This window comes from Charadrius vociferus, unplaced genomic scaffold (genome assembly GCF_000708025.1).
Source record: "Charadrius vociferus isolate BGI_N301 unplaced genomic scaffold, ASM70802v2 scaffold423, whole genome shotgun sequence".
Taxonomy (NCBI): Eukaryota; Metazoa; Chordata; class Aves; order Charadriiformes; family Charadriidae; genus Charadrius; species Charadrius vociferus.
This window is the reverse complement of record NW_009648149.1, coordinates 4,117,222-4,129,725: the sequence shown is the minus strand read 5'-3', so window position 1 is coordinate 4,129,725 and position 12,504 is coordinate 4,117,222. Positions and strand designations below refer to the sequence as shown.

General features: G+C 44.6%; 1 protein-coding gene across 1 annotated transcript in view; it reads left to right on the top strand.

The window, feature by feature from the left end:
* Window positions 1-12,504, top strand: part of NFIA (nuclear factor I/A) — a 357,711-nt gene that overhangs the window by 105,581 nt on the left and 239,626 nt on the right. Inside the window, exon 2 of the mRNA XM_009883983.1 lies at window positions 4,959-5,490. Within this exon, the coding sequence (XP_009882285.1) occupies window positions 4,959-5,490 (532 nt within the window). The remainder of the gene's footprint in view (window positions 1-4,958; window positions 5,491-12,504) is intronic.

The following is a 12,504-nucleotide window of genomic DNA, read 5'->3' as shown; positions in this document are numbered from 1 at the left end:
CAGCGCTGCTGCAGGACCCTAAATTACACACCTTCAATTAGCAGGATATAATGGTTTAACGAGGAAATGCTTTGTGGTGGACTCAAACCCCAGATTATTTCCTCCTGCAGGAGATTTTGACTACATTATTCTTATTAATTTAATTTGAATATTTTTTTTATTTTTTTTTTTTTTCCCTCCCGGTGAGAAAACCTCTCCGGGTTCTTTCCGTCGAGAAAAAGGCGAGGAAACGCGGAGTGAGGGGAGGCAGCTTCCCAAGCAGGCTGAAGAGCTGCAAAAGTTTCGTCCCCTTCCCTCGCGCTGGTGTCGTGTCGTCCCCCCCTCTCCTCTTTCTTCCTCAGCCTCCCCCAAATTTCTGGGTACTGGGCAAGGAGAAGCCAGGCCGGCAGGGCCCCGAAACACCACCGGGCTTAAAAACCGTACACTTGATTAAAGGCAGGAGGAAAAGGGGAGCAGAGGGAGTTGGCGAAGGACGCGGGATGCAATTCCGCGTTCTGCTTTGGCCAAAGTTTGTCTCTCGAATTCAACTGGGAAAAATACCTGTTTTTTGTCAGTTGTGCGGGAGGGAGAGCGAGACGCTCCTGGCAGGGCCAGCGCCGCGTCGCTTTGCATCCGCACGTGTCGCTTCGTGGGTTCAGTAGGCCCAGTTGCACGCTAAGGAGAGAAAATAAATCCAGGGGCCGGTTGCTCCCTGTCCCGGTGTCGTGTCCTCCGTCCCTTCCTCTCCCCCCCCCCTTTTCTTATTTTTTAATTAAAAAAAAAAAAAAAGAGAAAGAAAAGAAAAAGGCAAGCACTGTGCTTTTTACTCAGTTGTGCAAATCTCGCATTCTTGTTGCACGTTTGGAAAAGTAATACGAGGATTAGAGGCCTCCTGACAAACTCTTCCCTCCGAAGGATCAATTAGGTGATTCTGTCATTTTCTGTAGGAAAAGGGGGCGAGCCCGGAGCAATTGCAAGCTATTTCCTATTTTTCATTTCAGGAGCTTTTTATTGCTACAAGTTTTGGGACGGTGATTTTTTTTTTTCCTTTTTCTTTTTTTTTTTTTTTTTTTTGTCCTAACTTTTGGTTCAGATTTAAAGGGAAGCTTTCGAAAGTGGGTTAGAAAAGGAAAACAAATAGAAATCCTAGTTATGAGCGTATTTATCCAAGCACTGGAACTGAAATGGCACGAGCATTTTGTATCATCTGTCAGGAAAAATCTAAACATCGTTGCATTTACATATCTGCTGAAGAGCTGGGAAATAGTTGGGGAACATATGCACATCTCCTAATAGATTTACAAGCAAATGGATTGTAAAAATATTAACAAGGGTCGCCGTAGCTGGCTTAATTTCAAAAAGATCAGCAGAAATATATTGTTTCAAAAGACTCCTTTGCAGTGTTACATTATTGCGGGCGCCTTTGGGCCGGGTATGGGGGCTCTTTTGTAGTAGGAGTTTTTTTGTTGTTGTTTGGGTTTGGGTTTTTTTTTTTTTTTTTTACACCTTTCTGAAGAGCAGAGGAGAATTTCGGTCTGTGCAATACGGAATTGTGCGGCCCAAATTTGAGGTGCTGCTTAGAAACAGACTGTTCTCGGAAAAGCTGTATCCTCAAACTTTGGAGAGTAGTGCAATGAAGTAAAAAAACAAAAACAAAAAACCAAAAACCAAACCCTCAACTTTTTGTTCTTGCTTTCCCAGCTTTCTGATGCCTTTTATTTTTAGGTGACCCATCAAATGCCGAGGGGGGAAAGCAAACGTCTTTATCAAATACTTTGAAAGTTTCCCTTCAAGCTAACTTGGGGAAAGGCAAAGATCATCTCCTTTTCCACCAGTTACTTAAAATCTTGATATTTTGCTGCGAGGCTGCAGGCAAGTCTGCACATCTGTTAGCACACTTGCATTGACACATTTTCAAAACTTTTTTTTTTCTTTTTTTTTTTTTTTTCTGGCGGGGGCTATAATAACACTGAAATAAATAACTGTATTGTGCAAAAACTGCTCCCCCCCCCCCTTCCCTCCCCGCTTCCAGCCCAATTTTGTTTGATCAGTCCTGAGTGCTTTTATTTCCACTTCGACTTTGCTAATACCTCGCCGCCGAGATTGAAGCGGTGCAATTTTTACAGAGCGGCGTGTTTCACCAAGACAGTTTGAAAGTTGGTCTGTTTATGAGTCATTAACCTTTTCTCCTCGTACACCATTTTGAAAAGACACATTGGAGTCTAATAGGGACGTGCACACCTCGCGCGCCGAGCAGCGGTGCTTTTCATTTACTTCAGCCATGGACCCTGACTTGACATCAAAAAGCACCTTTTTATTTTTTTTTATTCCCCCTCCCTCTGAAGTCTTTTAAAGTGGTTTTTACTTTTTTTGGGGAGTTGTTGTGGGGTTTTTTTTGGGGGTGGTGGTGGTGGTGTTTTTACCTCCCCTTTAAGGTTCGCATCGTAGAAATCAGCTTTAGCGCAGGTTAAAGCGACTCTCTCTTGGATACCATCCAGCGTCGGGCCAAAAAAAAAAAAAAAGTCCCGAGCGCATGAGATCAGGCAGGACAAAGCGCTGCTGAAAGCAGAAAAGTTAAAATATTTCAGGATGTACCAAAGACGTGTTTAGAAACCAGGAACGCCTGGAAGCGCTCCCCTGGCTCATTGTGGGTCTGTGGAGCCTCTGCTGTGTGTACCTTCGCAGATAAACTTCCACTTGACAAAAGGCCTTTTTTTGTTTTAGTCTCCCTTCACTCGCCCTGAGTGGGGAAGGGGAAGGACAGGAGGGATCAGAAGGGAGGGTTGATTATTTTTAATAGCTTGTAGGGACCCGTAGTTTTTGTATTTTTATTATATTTTTTTTTCTCCCCCCCCTCTTCCCTCCACGAGAGCTGTTTCTGGTGGGTGAGAGCAGCTCCATGTGCTGGGATTGTGCCTCCTCTCACTTTTTGAATCTGCCGACTGCAAACTCGCAGCAATCTTTTTTTTTTTTTTTTTAAACTTTATTGAAATTTGAAACTATGATCTTTTCCAGTAGAAGATTGGGGGGGGGGGAAAGAGGAATGTGCCAATCACTGGAGTGATTTATTTTACCTGCTTATATTTTAATGATCATTCATAGTACTTGTGATTACTGCCGCTCTGCTGTGCTATAATGAAATATATTGTGCTGGTTTTGGTAGTTTTTAACAATCTGTGTTTAAAATAAAAATAAATGCTGTGGTATTACCTATAGATTTAAGTATTTACAATTCCAGGGCCACTCAGAGTAAGTGCAATCAAAGCTTTTGGGAAGTCAGCAGAAGGTCTTGAATTACGACAGGATTTTGCTGATAGATATTTCTACTATTGATCTCTCAATTTTTTCCTAATTTTTAAAAAGAAAATGCAAGTTAAAACAAGGTGTTGAAAGGTAGTAAGATGTCTCTTTTAATAACAATACTTGCACGACCCAATATAATTTGGGTAGGAAATGTACTCCGTGGGATAATTAAAAAAAAAAAAAAAAAAAAAAAGTTAGTTAATCTGAAAAATCCCCAGTGTTGCCTTGCAAGGATAGGCAGCGGGTGGCTTTCAGCATGCTGGGGAAAATGTTGCACAAATTACTTTATTTTTCCCTCCTGGAGGGCCCAATCCTGAGGGAAGGAGGAACTCGGCCCCTGGAAGCAGGGACGTCCCCAGCACACGGTGCTGGATCGGGCCCCCACAGGCGAGATATGTTTTTATGTGCAGCCCGGAGTTCAGTCATTCATTTATTTAGAGAAAAACAAAAAGCGTGGTGCCAGTGTGTTATAATATGTTTTGATCTCTCTGGCTGATTTGTGTAGCACTTTTTGAGATTTTTTTTTTTTTTTTAACAAAATCGGGGCGTCTTTCTTGCCTTTTTTTTTTTTTTTAATTAAATTGTCAGCATAATTTTAATGGTGGTTATTTTTGTGCCAGGGAAGAGTGGTGCTCTTTAACTAATCGTTACACAAAGCAAGCAGTGTCTCTGGATGGCCAAACTAACTTTCCAAGTAGGGCATTTCTTTTTAAATATATGAAAATACGACACAGCGTGTAAAGGAAAAAAATTAATAATTCTTTGCGTATTTGCACAAGTTGTGCTAAGGTTTTCTGTTACCGCCTTTTTCAATTTTTCCTGTTTCTTTTTATTTTCTAGAAAGGCTCAGGGTTTGGCTTGTCCTAGTATGTCCGACTATCAGATTTTTATTTTTTTATTTTTGACTAAATGTAAACAAAACTTTTTTTTTTTTTTAAATAAATTGTGAGACTTGCTTTTTCTAGGATTTTAGTGTTAGTTATTGTTGTGCACGCAGGATAAATCGGCCGCGTTACTTTCTACTCCCGTCACCGTTTAGGAAACGGGGAGAAAACCACCCTTCATTGTATTTGTATATGCAGCTATATTGGCATTTCACTATACTGCCTGCTGCTATTTCCAAATATATCTTAGGGAAAGTTTTACTATACTTTAGACTTCCCCATACAAACATTGATTGGCATCCAAATGTTTAGGATTTGCCAAATTGGCGGGCATACGCTGGCTACGCCGCAAGCAGCGGGGTCAGGGAGAGAGCAAAGGGAGATACGCGCTCCGCAAGTGGACTTGCGGTGGGGTTTTGGGCTTTTTAACTCATTCTCACCTCTTTTTATTTTTTTTTTTTTTCTTTTTTAAAAAGAGTTTTGGAGTTTGGGGAAAGGGCCTCATAGTTGCACCGTCTCCTCCTGGGTGCTTGTTTGAAGTTGGGCCCCATTTTCAGGGGTGGGAGGGTTGGGAGGGGAGGTTTTGGGTGGGTGCGAGGTGAAGCGGGGACGCGGCGGGGTCGGGGTCTCGTCAGCGAGGGGGTACGAGTCCTGCAGCCCCCAAAAAAAGTATGAGCGCTCTCCCAAATTCTCACCGTCCCGGCGAGCCTTAGCGCCTCGCGAAAGCCCCGTTTCTGGAGGCTTTTTGTTGATGGTTTCGGTGACATCGACCCTTCTCTGTAACTTTTTCAGGATGAATTTCATCCCTTCATCGAAGCACTTCTGCCTCACGTCCGAGCGTTTGCGTACACGTGGTTCAACCTGCAAGCCCGAAAAAGAAAATACTTCAAAAAACATGAAAAACGCATGTCAAAAGAGGAAGAGAGAGCCGTGAAGGACGAACTGCTAAGTGAAAAACCCGAGGTAAAGCAAAAATGGGCATCCAGACTTCTGGCAAAGCTCCGGAAAGATATCAGGCCTGAATTTCGGGAGGATTTTGTTCTCACAGTCACAGGAAAAAAGCCTCCGTGTTGCGTTCTTTCCAATCCAGACCAGAAGGGCAAGATGAGAAGAATTGACTGCCTTCGCCAGGCAGATAAGGTCTGGAGGTTGGACCTTGTTATGGTGATTTTATTTAAAGGTATTCCGCTCGAAAGTACTGATGGCGAGCGCCTTGTAAAGTCCCCACAGTGCTCTAACCCCGGGCTGTGCGTACAGCCCCACCATATAGGAGTTTCTGTTAAGGAACTCGATTTATATTTGGCATACTTTGTGCACGCAGCAGGTAAGTGCTTTTCTATACCACCTTCTCCAACTTTTCGGTTTATCTCCGTGCCGGGTGCCGTGCCCCAGCGGCGGCTGCATGAGCGGGGAGGGAGCGGGGGATGCCGGTTATCGCCCTCCCGGGGAGGTGAGGGGAGGGCCAGAACTCCCCCCCACCTCCCTCCCCCTTTTTTTTTTTTGTTTGTTTGTTTTTTGTTTTCATGGGCTTTTTAAGGTGCAGCTGCGTAAAAGCGGCTCTCGTTTATCCCGGGGTTAACGGCGTTTCGGGCATCCTTCGCAGGTGTTATCCTAAATGTTGTCCTAGGAGGGAGCGCAGCCGGACGTAGCTCCCTTTATCCAGATTTTGGGGGAAAGCAGAGAAATTTTTAATTTAAAAATAATAATAATAATAAAATAAAGTTGTATATGTTTTGCACAAAGTAGTCTGAGAAGGCTAGAGGTGTCCAAGGCCCCTGGGTCAGGAGTACCGGGTAGCCTCAACCTTGCAGGGATGGGATGGGGACTGTAAATCCCGCAGGACTGGGCTCAGAGGGGAAGGGGAAGACGTTCCCTCAATAGCAAAACTATGAGTGGCCACGAAATAAACCCCCCGAGTAGTCCTATGGGGGGAAAGGGGGGGCAGAGAGATGTTTTTGCATGTGATGAAAATGAAAATCTTGGCATCTCTGACTCCAGCGCAAAGTACACCCTGCCCGCGGAGTGACTCGGGGCACTCAGAGGATGTGCAGTAGGTTGACTGGATAAAATAATATGCTATTGTAGTTCTCCCGAGTGATTATATTGCAGAAAAATGTGCGCGTGTGAAGTGCTCGGCCCTGGTTTTCATGTATAGTATGCATAGGTCCCCCCGGTTTTCAGCCTGACTTGCAAGTTGAGGGGCTGGACAGGCTGGAAGAAAAGAGGAGCAGAGGGGAGAGGAGTCATATTAGGAGAAACCACTTCTATATCAATATATATCAGTAAGAAAACCGAGCAAATTACAGCACCGGGAGCCCGCGTTTCTGATGCCACCTTCTTTTGGAAGGTCTTGCAGAAAGTTTTGGATACCCTAAAGTTTTTCTGTGCTGAGTCCCGGCAGCGGTTGTTGCGATAGGCGGTGTCGCCGCTGTGTTTTTCACGGGTACGATCCCGGTCCGGAAATAACTTTTGAGTATCCTCACGGTATTTCCTACAGATAAGCTGCGAAATTTACTTTGCACTTTGGTGCGATCTGGCAAATCACACTGCACGTTTATGGCGAAGGTGAGGTAGGCAACTGTTGTGGAAAATTATTTATTTACTCTGCGATTTATTGTGGGGCACGGTGAAGGAAGGTTTCCAGATTAATGGCTAACCGAAAGGAGATTGAGGATGGGGCGTTGCGGGTCCCCTCCCATTCCGTCACTGGCCCTGAGGAGACTGGGGACTTGCATCCCTTTTGTCTGCCTCAGTTTCTTCCTCCGCACATCGGAGCGGGGTGACGTGCTTTAAGAGCTCTGATATCCGCGGCTGAAAACCGCTATGTACTGCTATCTGGCACGCAGGTTTTTATTATTTAGATTTATATATAGTGTGGTGCCAGTAAATACTGGTCCGTATTGTGTTTCCTAAATGAAAAGCAGCCTTTGCGGAGGGCAAAAGTTGTTAACAGAAACCAACGGTATTGGTTTAGCCTGCGTGTAGGGTCACAAAAACGTAGGATGGGGAGAAAAGGACGAAACCCAGGGGTGCAAGTAATCTGGGAAGCTCGGAGGAATCCTCTCCCTGTTATAACAGTCGGGCAATAGACGTTATAAAAGTTCAATATTGTGATTAGGGATATACCATCTTATCATCACGCTGTTGGCAAACAGTATCCTTGATAGCGAACTCTTATTTATTTCTGCCTTCATCGTCAACAGGCAGCGGTTGCGCTAATTGTTCTTCGCACTAGACGTTTGCCACGGAAAGTTTGCGTGAGGCTTAGGCTCAATTTTTTTTTTGGGGGGGGTTGGATTTGCGGTTCGGTGTAAGCAGTAACACGCTCGTACAGACCGCACCGCTTCGTGTTTTCGGACGTTGTTTGCTGATTGCACGCATCGCATTGTGCTCTTAATGCAGTGGCGTGTGCTGGCGTATTCCCTGCTAAACCTCACCGGGGAGGGGGACAAAATGATTTTTAGGAGGTAGCGCAGCGTGGTCTCTGCCTCTACTGCTTCACAGAGGTGTACCGAAAGCCTCGTGTATAGGCTACCTTTTTTTTTTTTTTTCTCCCCCTTTTTTTCCCGTTTTTTTTCCCCCCTCCGATGTATCCCGGCAGTCTTTGTTACACCTGAACATTGGCCAAGTTGACAGCCATTGGTTCCCGCAGACCCGCAGTAATGGCAGCTTGTGCCGGGTGCGCAACAGGAAAATCACAAAAGGGGAAAAAAAAAAAAAAATTATTAAGGGTCCTTTGTCTCAAACTCCATCAGACCTCGCTCCCCAAATGTATGGACTGCTTATTTATCAGGAGGAAGTCGCCAGCGCAAATACTAGGTAGGCTGGTCAACTTACATATAGCGGATTTGACAAGCATCTGCTATAGTACAGAAGATTTGTAAACACTAAACAATGTTTTTACCTCCTTAAAAGTTTTGAGAAGTTGCCAGTATTGGCAGGAGGCACAGACTCCGAAACGTGCTTGAAGATACGTGCCAAAACCATTGTGACCTTTTCACCCATAGTGCTCGCTTCTCTTTTTCTTGGGTTTTTTTTCCCACTCTTCGTCTTCTTTTGGGGGGGGGGGATTATTCTCTTCCAAGATGCCCTATTCAAGATGACTTCGGCAGCGAGATGTCCCTTTCCTTCGAAACATGTACAATAATTATTGCTTTGAATCCACGCTTTTTCTTCAGTAGGCACTATCATCTGTAAGGGAACACATGTGCACAGATTTAAATAGTGCTTCTTACAAAGCTACTGAAATCAATTATTCTCTTTAAGAACTGGCTAGAAAGAGAAAACAAAAATATGCAAATAGGCAAACTACATGTCATTTTTGTTTTTTTTTTTAAAAAAAAAAAGAAAGAAAAAAAAAAAAAAGGAAAGGAAGATTGGTGTTTTGTGAATTAGAGGTTGACCAAAAAATGTATTGAAAACTAGAGTATTGCTCTCAGTTTGCAGTTTCTAATCTGCTTAACTAAAAGCAGGCGGCTTTTTCATACCCTGAACTTGGGTTCGCTTTTTAGTTTTCACTTATTCTGCACTTGTATCAAATGACAAGTTGGAAACCATTGTGGCAAACCGTTTTCTTTGTGGGAGTCGAACAGTAAAGCTAATTTATGACCGGTCCTTTACCAGATGATCTGTATCAGAATCTACAATATACTAGGCACGTGGCAAGGTCACAATTTAAGTTGTTAAGGTCACAACCTTAGCCACCAGGCATTTGACCTTTTAGATAAAGTTAACCTTTGTTCATTAGTAGGCACTCAACCGAGAACTTTCTGGAGTTTTTTACTGCTTTGGAGTTCCTTCTGCTAATGTGATCAGATTGGAGAATAGATTCGCAATGGAAGTAGTTAAATTTTGTGAGAGGTCACAGTTTTTAGAGACTTCTCCAGTGGACGAAGCTGGGTGGCAGGCCAGGAGGCGAGGCTGCAATGCCCGATTTATTTTTTTGGACGGCCATCATTATGCGCTTCGGGCGAGAATTAAGCTAGCGAGGTATTTGCGGCAGAGAAAATCTTTTAATCTTTCAGAAGGACGTTTAAAAATTTCAAATTTAAGAAAAAGCTGGGGATAAGGTTTTATTTACATGAGCTCATTTTTCTGTTGGTGTTTAGAATAGAAGCCAGCGAAGATGCAAGAAGTCAGCCTTATTTCGGCGACTGTGAAAATTTACTTAGGGTCTAAATAGGCTCTATGGGTAATTGCCTGGGCAATAGTATATAGCACATGACCTTGAACTTTAAGCAAACCCATTTTACGTTCCCATCGGCGGATTTAAAATATTTCTACTTGGACCATGGCAAAGAGGCATCGATGGGAATAACCCATAGATTGGTTAATGCACAAAACGACTGCAGATAGCCCAAATACCCGTGGAGGTATGGGGGAGTCCAAAAGGTACATAAGGCTTTGCGCCGTAATCTTTTAGTACAATTGGTATTGATTGTTGCTGCATTAATCCTGTTAATAGCAGCAGCCGGTTCGGCGTGTTGCAGGGATGCGAGAGGTGTCCTGACAATGCTGTACATCACCAAAAGAGCTGTCGCAGCGTCTTGAACTCCTGAGAGCTGCTTTGCAAAAGTGGAGCGTTCGACGGTGGAAACTATTGCCGGCTCGTATAGAAACACACACCATATTGTTTGCTTAATTATGCCGTAGCAAAGGCTTATTTTTAATTATTTAGCTGACTTTCTCGCTTTGCTGTGATACCGCATTTATTATTTAATTTGAAATCAAAAGGGCTGCGCTACTGTTAGTTTTTGATGCATTTTACTTTTGTTTTGGCTACGTTATTGTCATTCCATCGTACAGTAATCCAGATAGCCGTGATATGCAGATTGGCCAGATGGTCATGTTAACAGATTGAGAACCCACTTCCCACTGCTAAAGAGCAGGTGTAAGATCAGTGGGCTTTTTTTTTTTTTTTTTTCCCTTCTCCTTTCCTCCCAAGTTTCAACCAAAATGCTCTTTAGACAGCTCATAATGGTAGTTAAAAAGGGGCACATTTCAAATGGTGTTTGTTCTGTGGAGATAATACGTAATGTATTTGTCATTTTTACACGTATCTGAAGACTTTTAAAGCATCCGTGACGTTCCCTCCCTATATAAGGCTTTTCAAAACCTACTACCAGCCCGTGGCTGTTCCAGCGTACATCCAAAACGGTCCTCAAAGTTTTGTTTGCGATGTTAATAGTCCCTGTGCAGTTCTACAGACAGATTACATTTACTCTTACTGAAAAAATACTCAGCCAGCTTTGCACCGGGTATTTCACACGCTTTGCCTGTACAGGGCTCCCTGCGGGAACCTGAACGGTTCTGTGTTCAGCTGAGATTTTAATTTTTGGGGGCTCATAGGGATTGGTTTTTTTTTTTCCTCCATTAATTTTTGCTGCGGTAAGACATGTATAGTTTTAAAGAAAAAAGTGAAATGAAGACCTCTCGCGGTATTTCTGCCCTCAAGGAATACCAGGGGAAGGCAGATTTTTGCACCGCTTTAGCTTTGTGAAAAGTGCCCATAAAAAGTCAGTGGTGGGAGCCTGGGTGTGTGTCTCCGTCGGGAGAGGTGGGGAGATGGCAGCTACAGCTCCTCGACACCCCAAATTTGGCGCACCCGCCTATCGCGGGTGTGCACGGAGCGCGGCGATCTGCACGCCCCGCGTGGCGCGGGAAGATATCTCCATCTATCGATGCTCTCCGCTGTGGGGAGTGGGACCGACCGCTTTCCGCAGCCGCGGGCAGGGCGGTAGCTGACAGAAGCAGGATTTAGGTGGGACAACTGTTCTCCCCGTGCAGTTGTAACTGAGCCGGTGAGTATCCGTGATAATTCAGATACTAACTGGTGCAGCACTTGGGACGGTCTGCTCTATCACGAACCCCTGGCAGGAGTTCAGTCATGTGGTTTAGCTTTCCCCTTTCTCCAACAACAACAACAGCCACAACAAATAAACAGGGGATAAAGACGTATTTCGTATGCCCAGGATGTTTTCCAGGTGATGGGTTCGGACGGTATAAGGGCGCGTGATTTCCATACCTCCCTGCCCCGGCGGGTTTCAAGGGGCAGAAGCGGGAGAAGCCTTTGAGTGGTAAGAAAGTTGCCCGACGCTGCTGGCTTGTCTACAAGCGACTGCACTTTTATATTTCCCTTCTTTTCCACCCAATGATGAATAGCATTAATTTAGATCTATTTAAGGCGAGTGTGGGAGAAACCACAATCTTTGTTGTGGTCACTGCTGTACACAGCGGGGCTGAATGTTTCTCTTGGTTGAGGCCTCAAAGCTGAATCTGGAGAACCCAAAACATCGTGTCAGCTTTTCAAACCCTTCAAAGAGACAGTGGAATCCTAATTGTTCATAAAACCCGTTATTTATTATTACAATTATGTATTTTCTCCCCATTCGGATGTAAAGGAAAGGGCATCCCTCACTTTCCGTGCCTTGAGCTTCTTCGCAGCTCCTCCTCCTCCTCCTCCTCCCCTCGATGCTTTGGGTTCAGGCACCGGCCAAGGCTTTTGCAATCAGCAGACAAACCCCAGCCCGATGCTCCGTAAATCCTCAACCCCTCCCCAAAAGCCTGCGCTTTGCCATATATGTCCCGAAGTTGGACCCTCCGGGGCTTGGGGACTGTCCCCGGCGGGGTGGCTTTTTGGGGCATCCTCGCTGGGAGCCGCGGGTCCGGCTCTGCCCCTGCTGCCTTCCGTGCAGGCAAGGGCTGGAGCTGCTGATTAAATTACAGGCTGTAAATTCCGAGCAAATTATTTTAGCCTCCCAACAGCAGCCGACTCTGAAGGTTTCCTTACGACAGTGAGGGCTCTCGGTAGATAAGAGTTGTCGGTGAACTAAAATTCATTTTAATCACTTTGGTTCTTCCATTCACGTGGTGCTCTCCGTTCATTTCACCTTTGGTTATTGTTAATTATCACTTGCATTATGGTAGCCACCAAAAAGCCCAGCTGGGATCAGCACATGGATCATGGTGCCCGCGATGTGTGGGGCTGTGTTATCCCAGCAATCTTTTTGGGGACTTGTGGCGTTCTGACCCCAGTTCCAAGGGCAGTACCCTGGCTGATCCCCTTGTCACCACCTAATTCAGTTTGAAGAGATAACAGGGTATTTATATATGTTTTTTCGGAAGCGTTTCTAGCTAGCGTGGCTCCATGTGGTATCATTGTAGCTCGGCAGGTAGGAGGAGGACGTGGCCCCCATGAAGCGGGTGGATTCGGGCTGGATTTGCAGCCGCTCTCTGAAAAAAAAAAAAAAAAACAAAAAAAAACCAAAAAAAAACAAAAAAAAACCAAAAAAAAACAAAAAAACACCAACAAAAAAAAAAAACACGGGGGGACTCCATT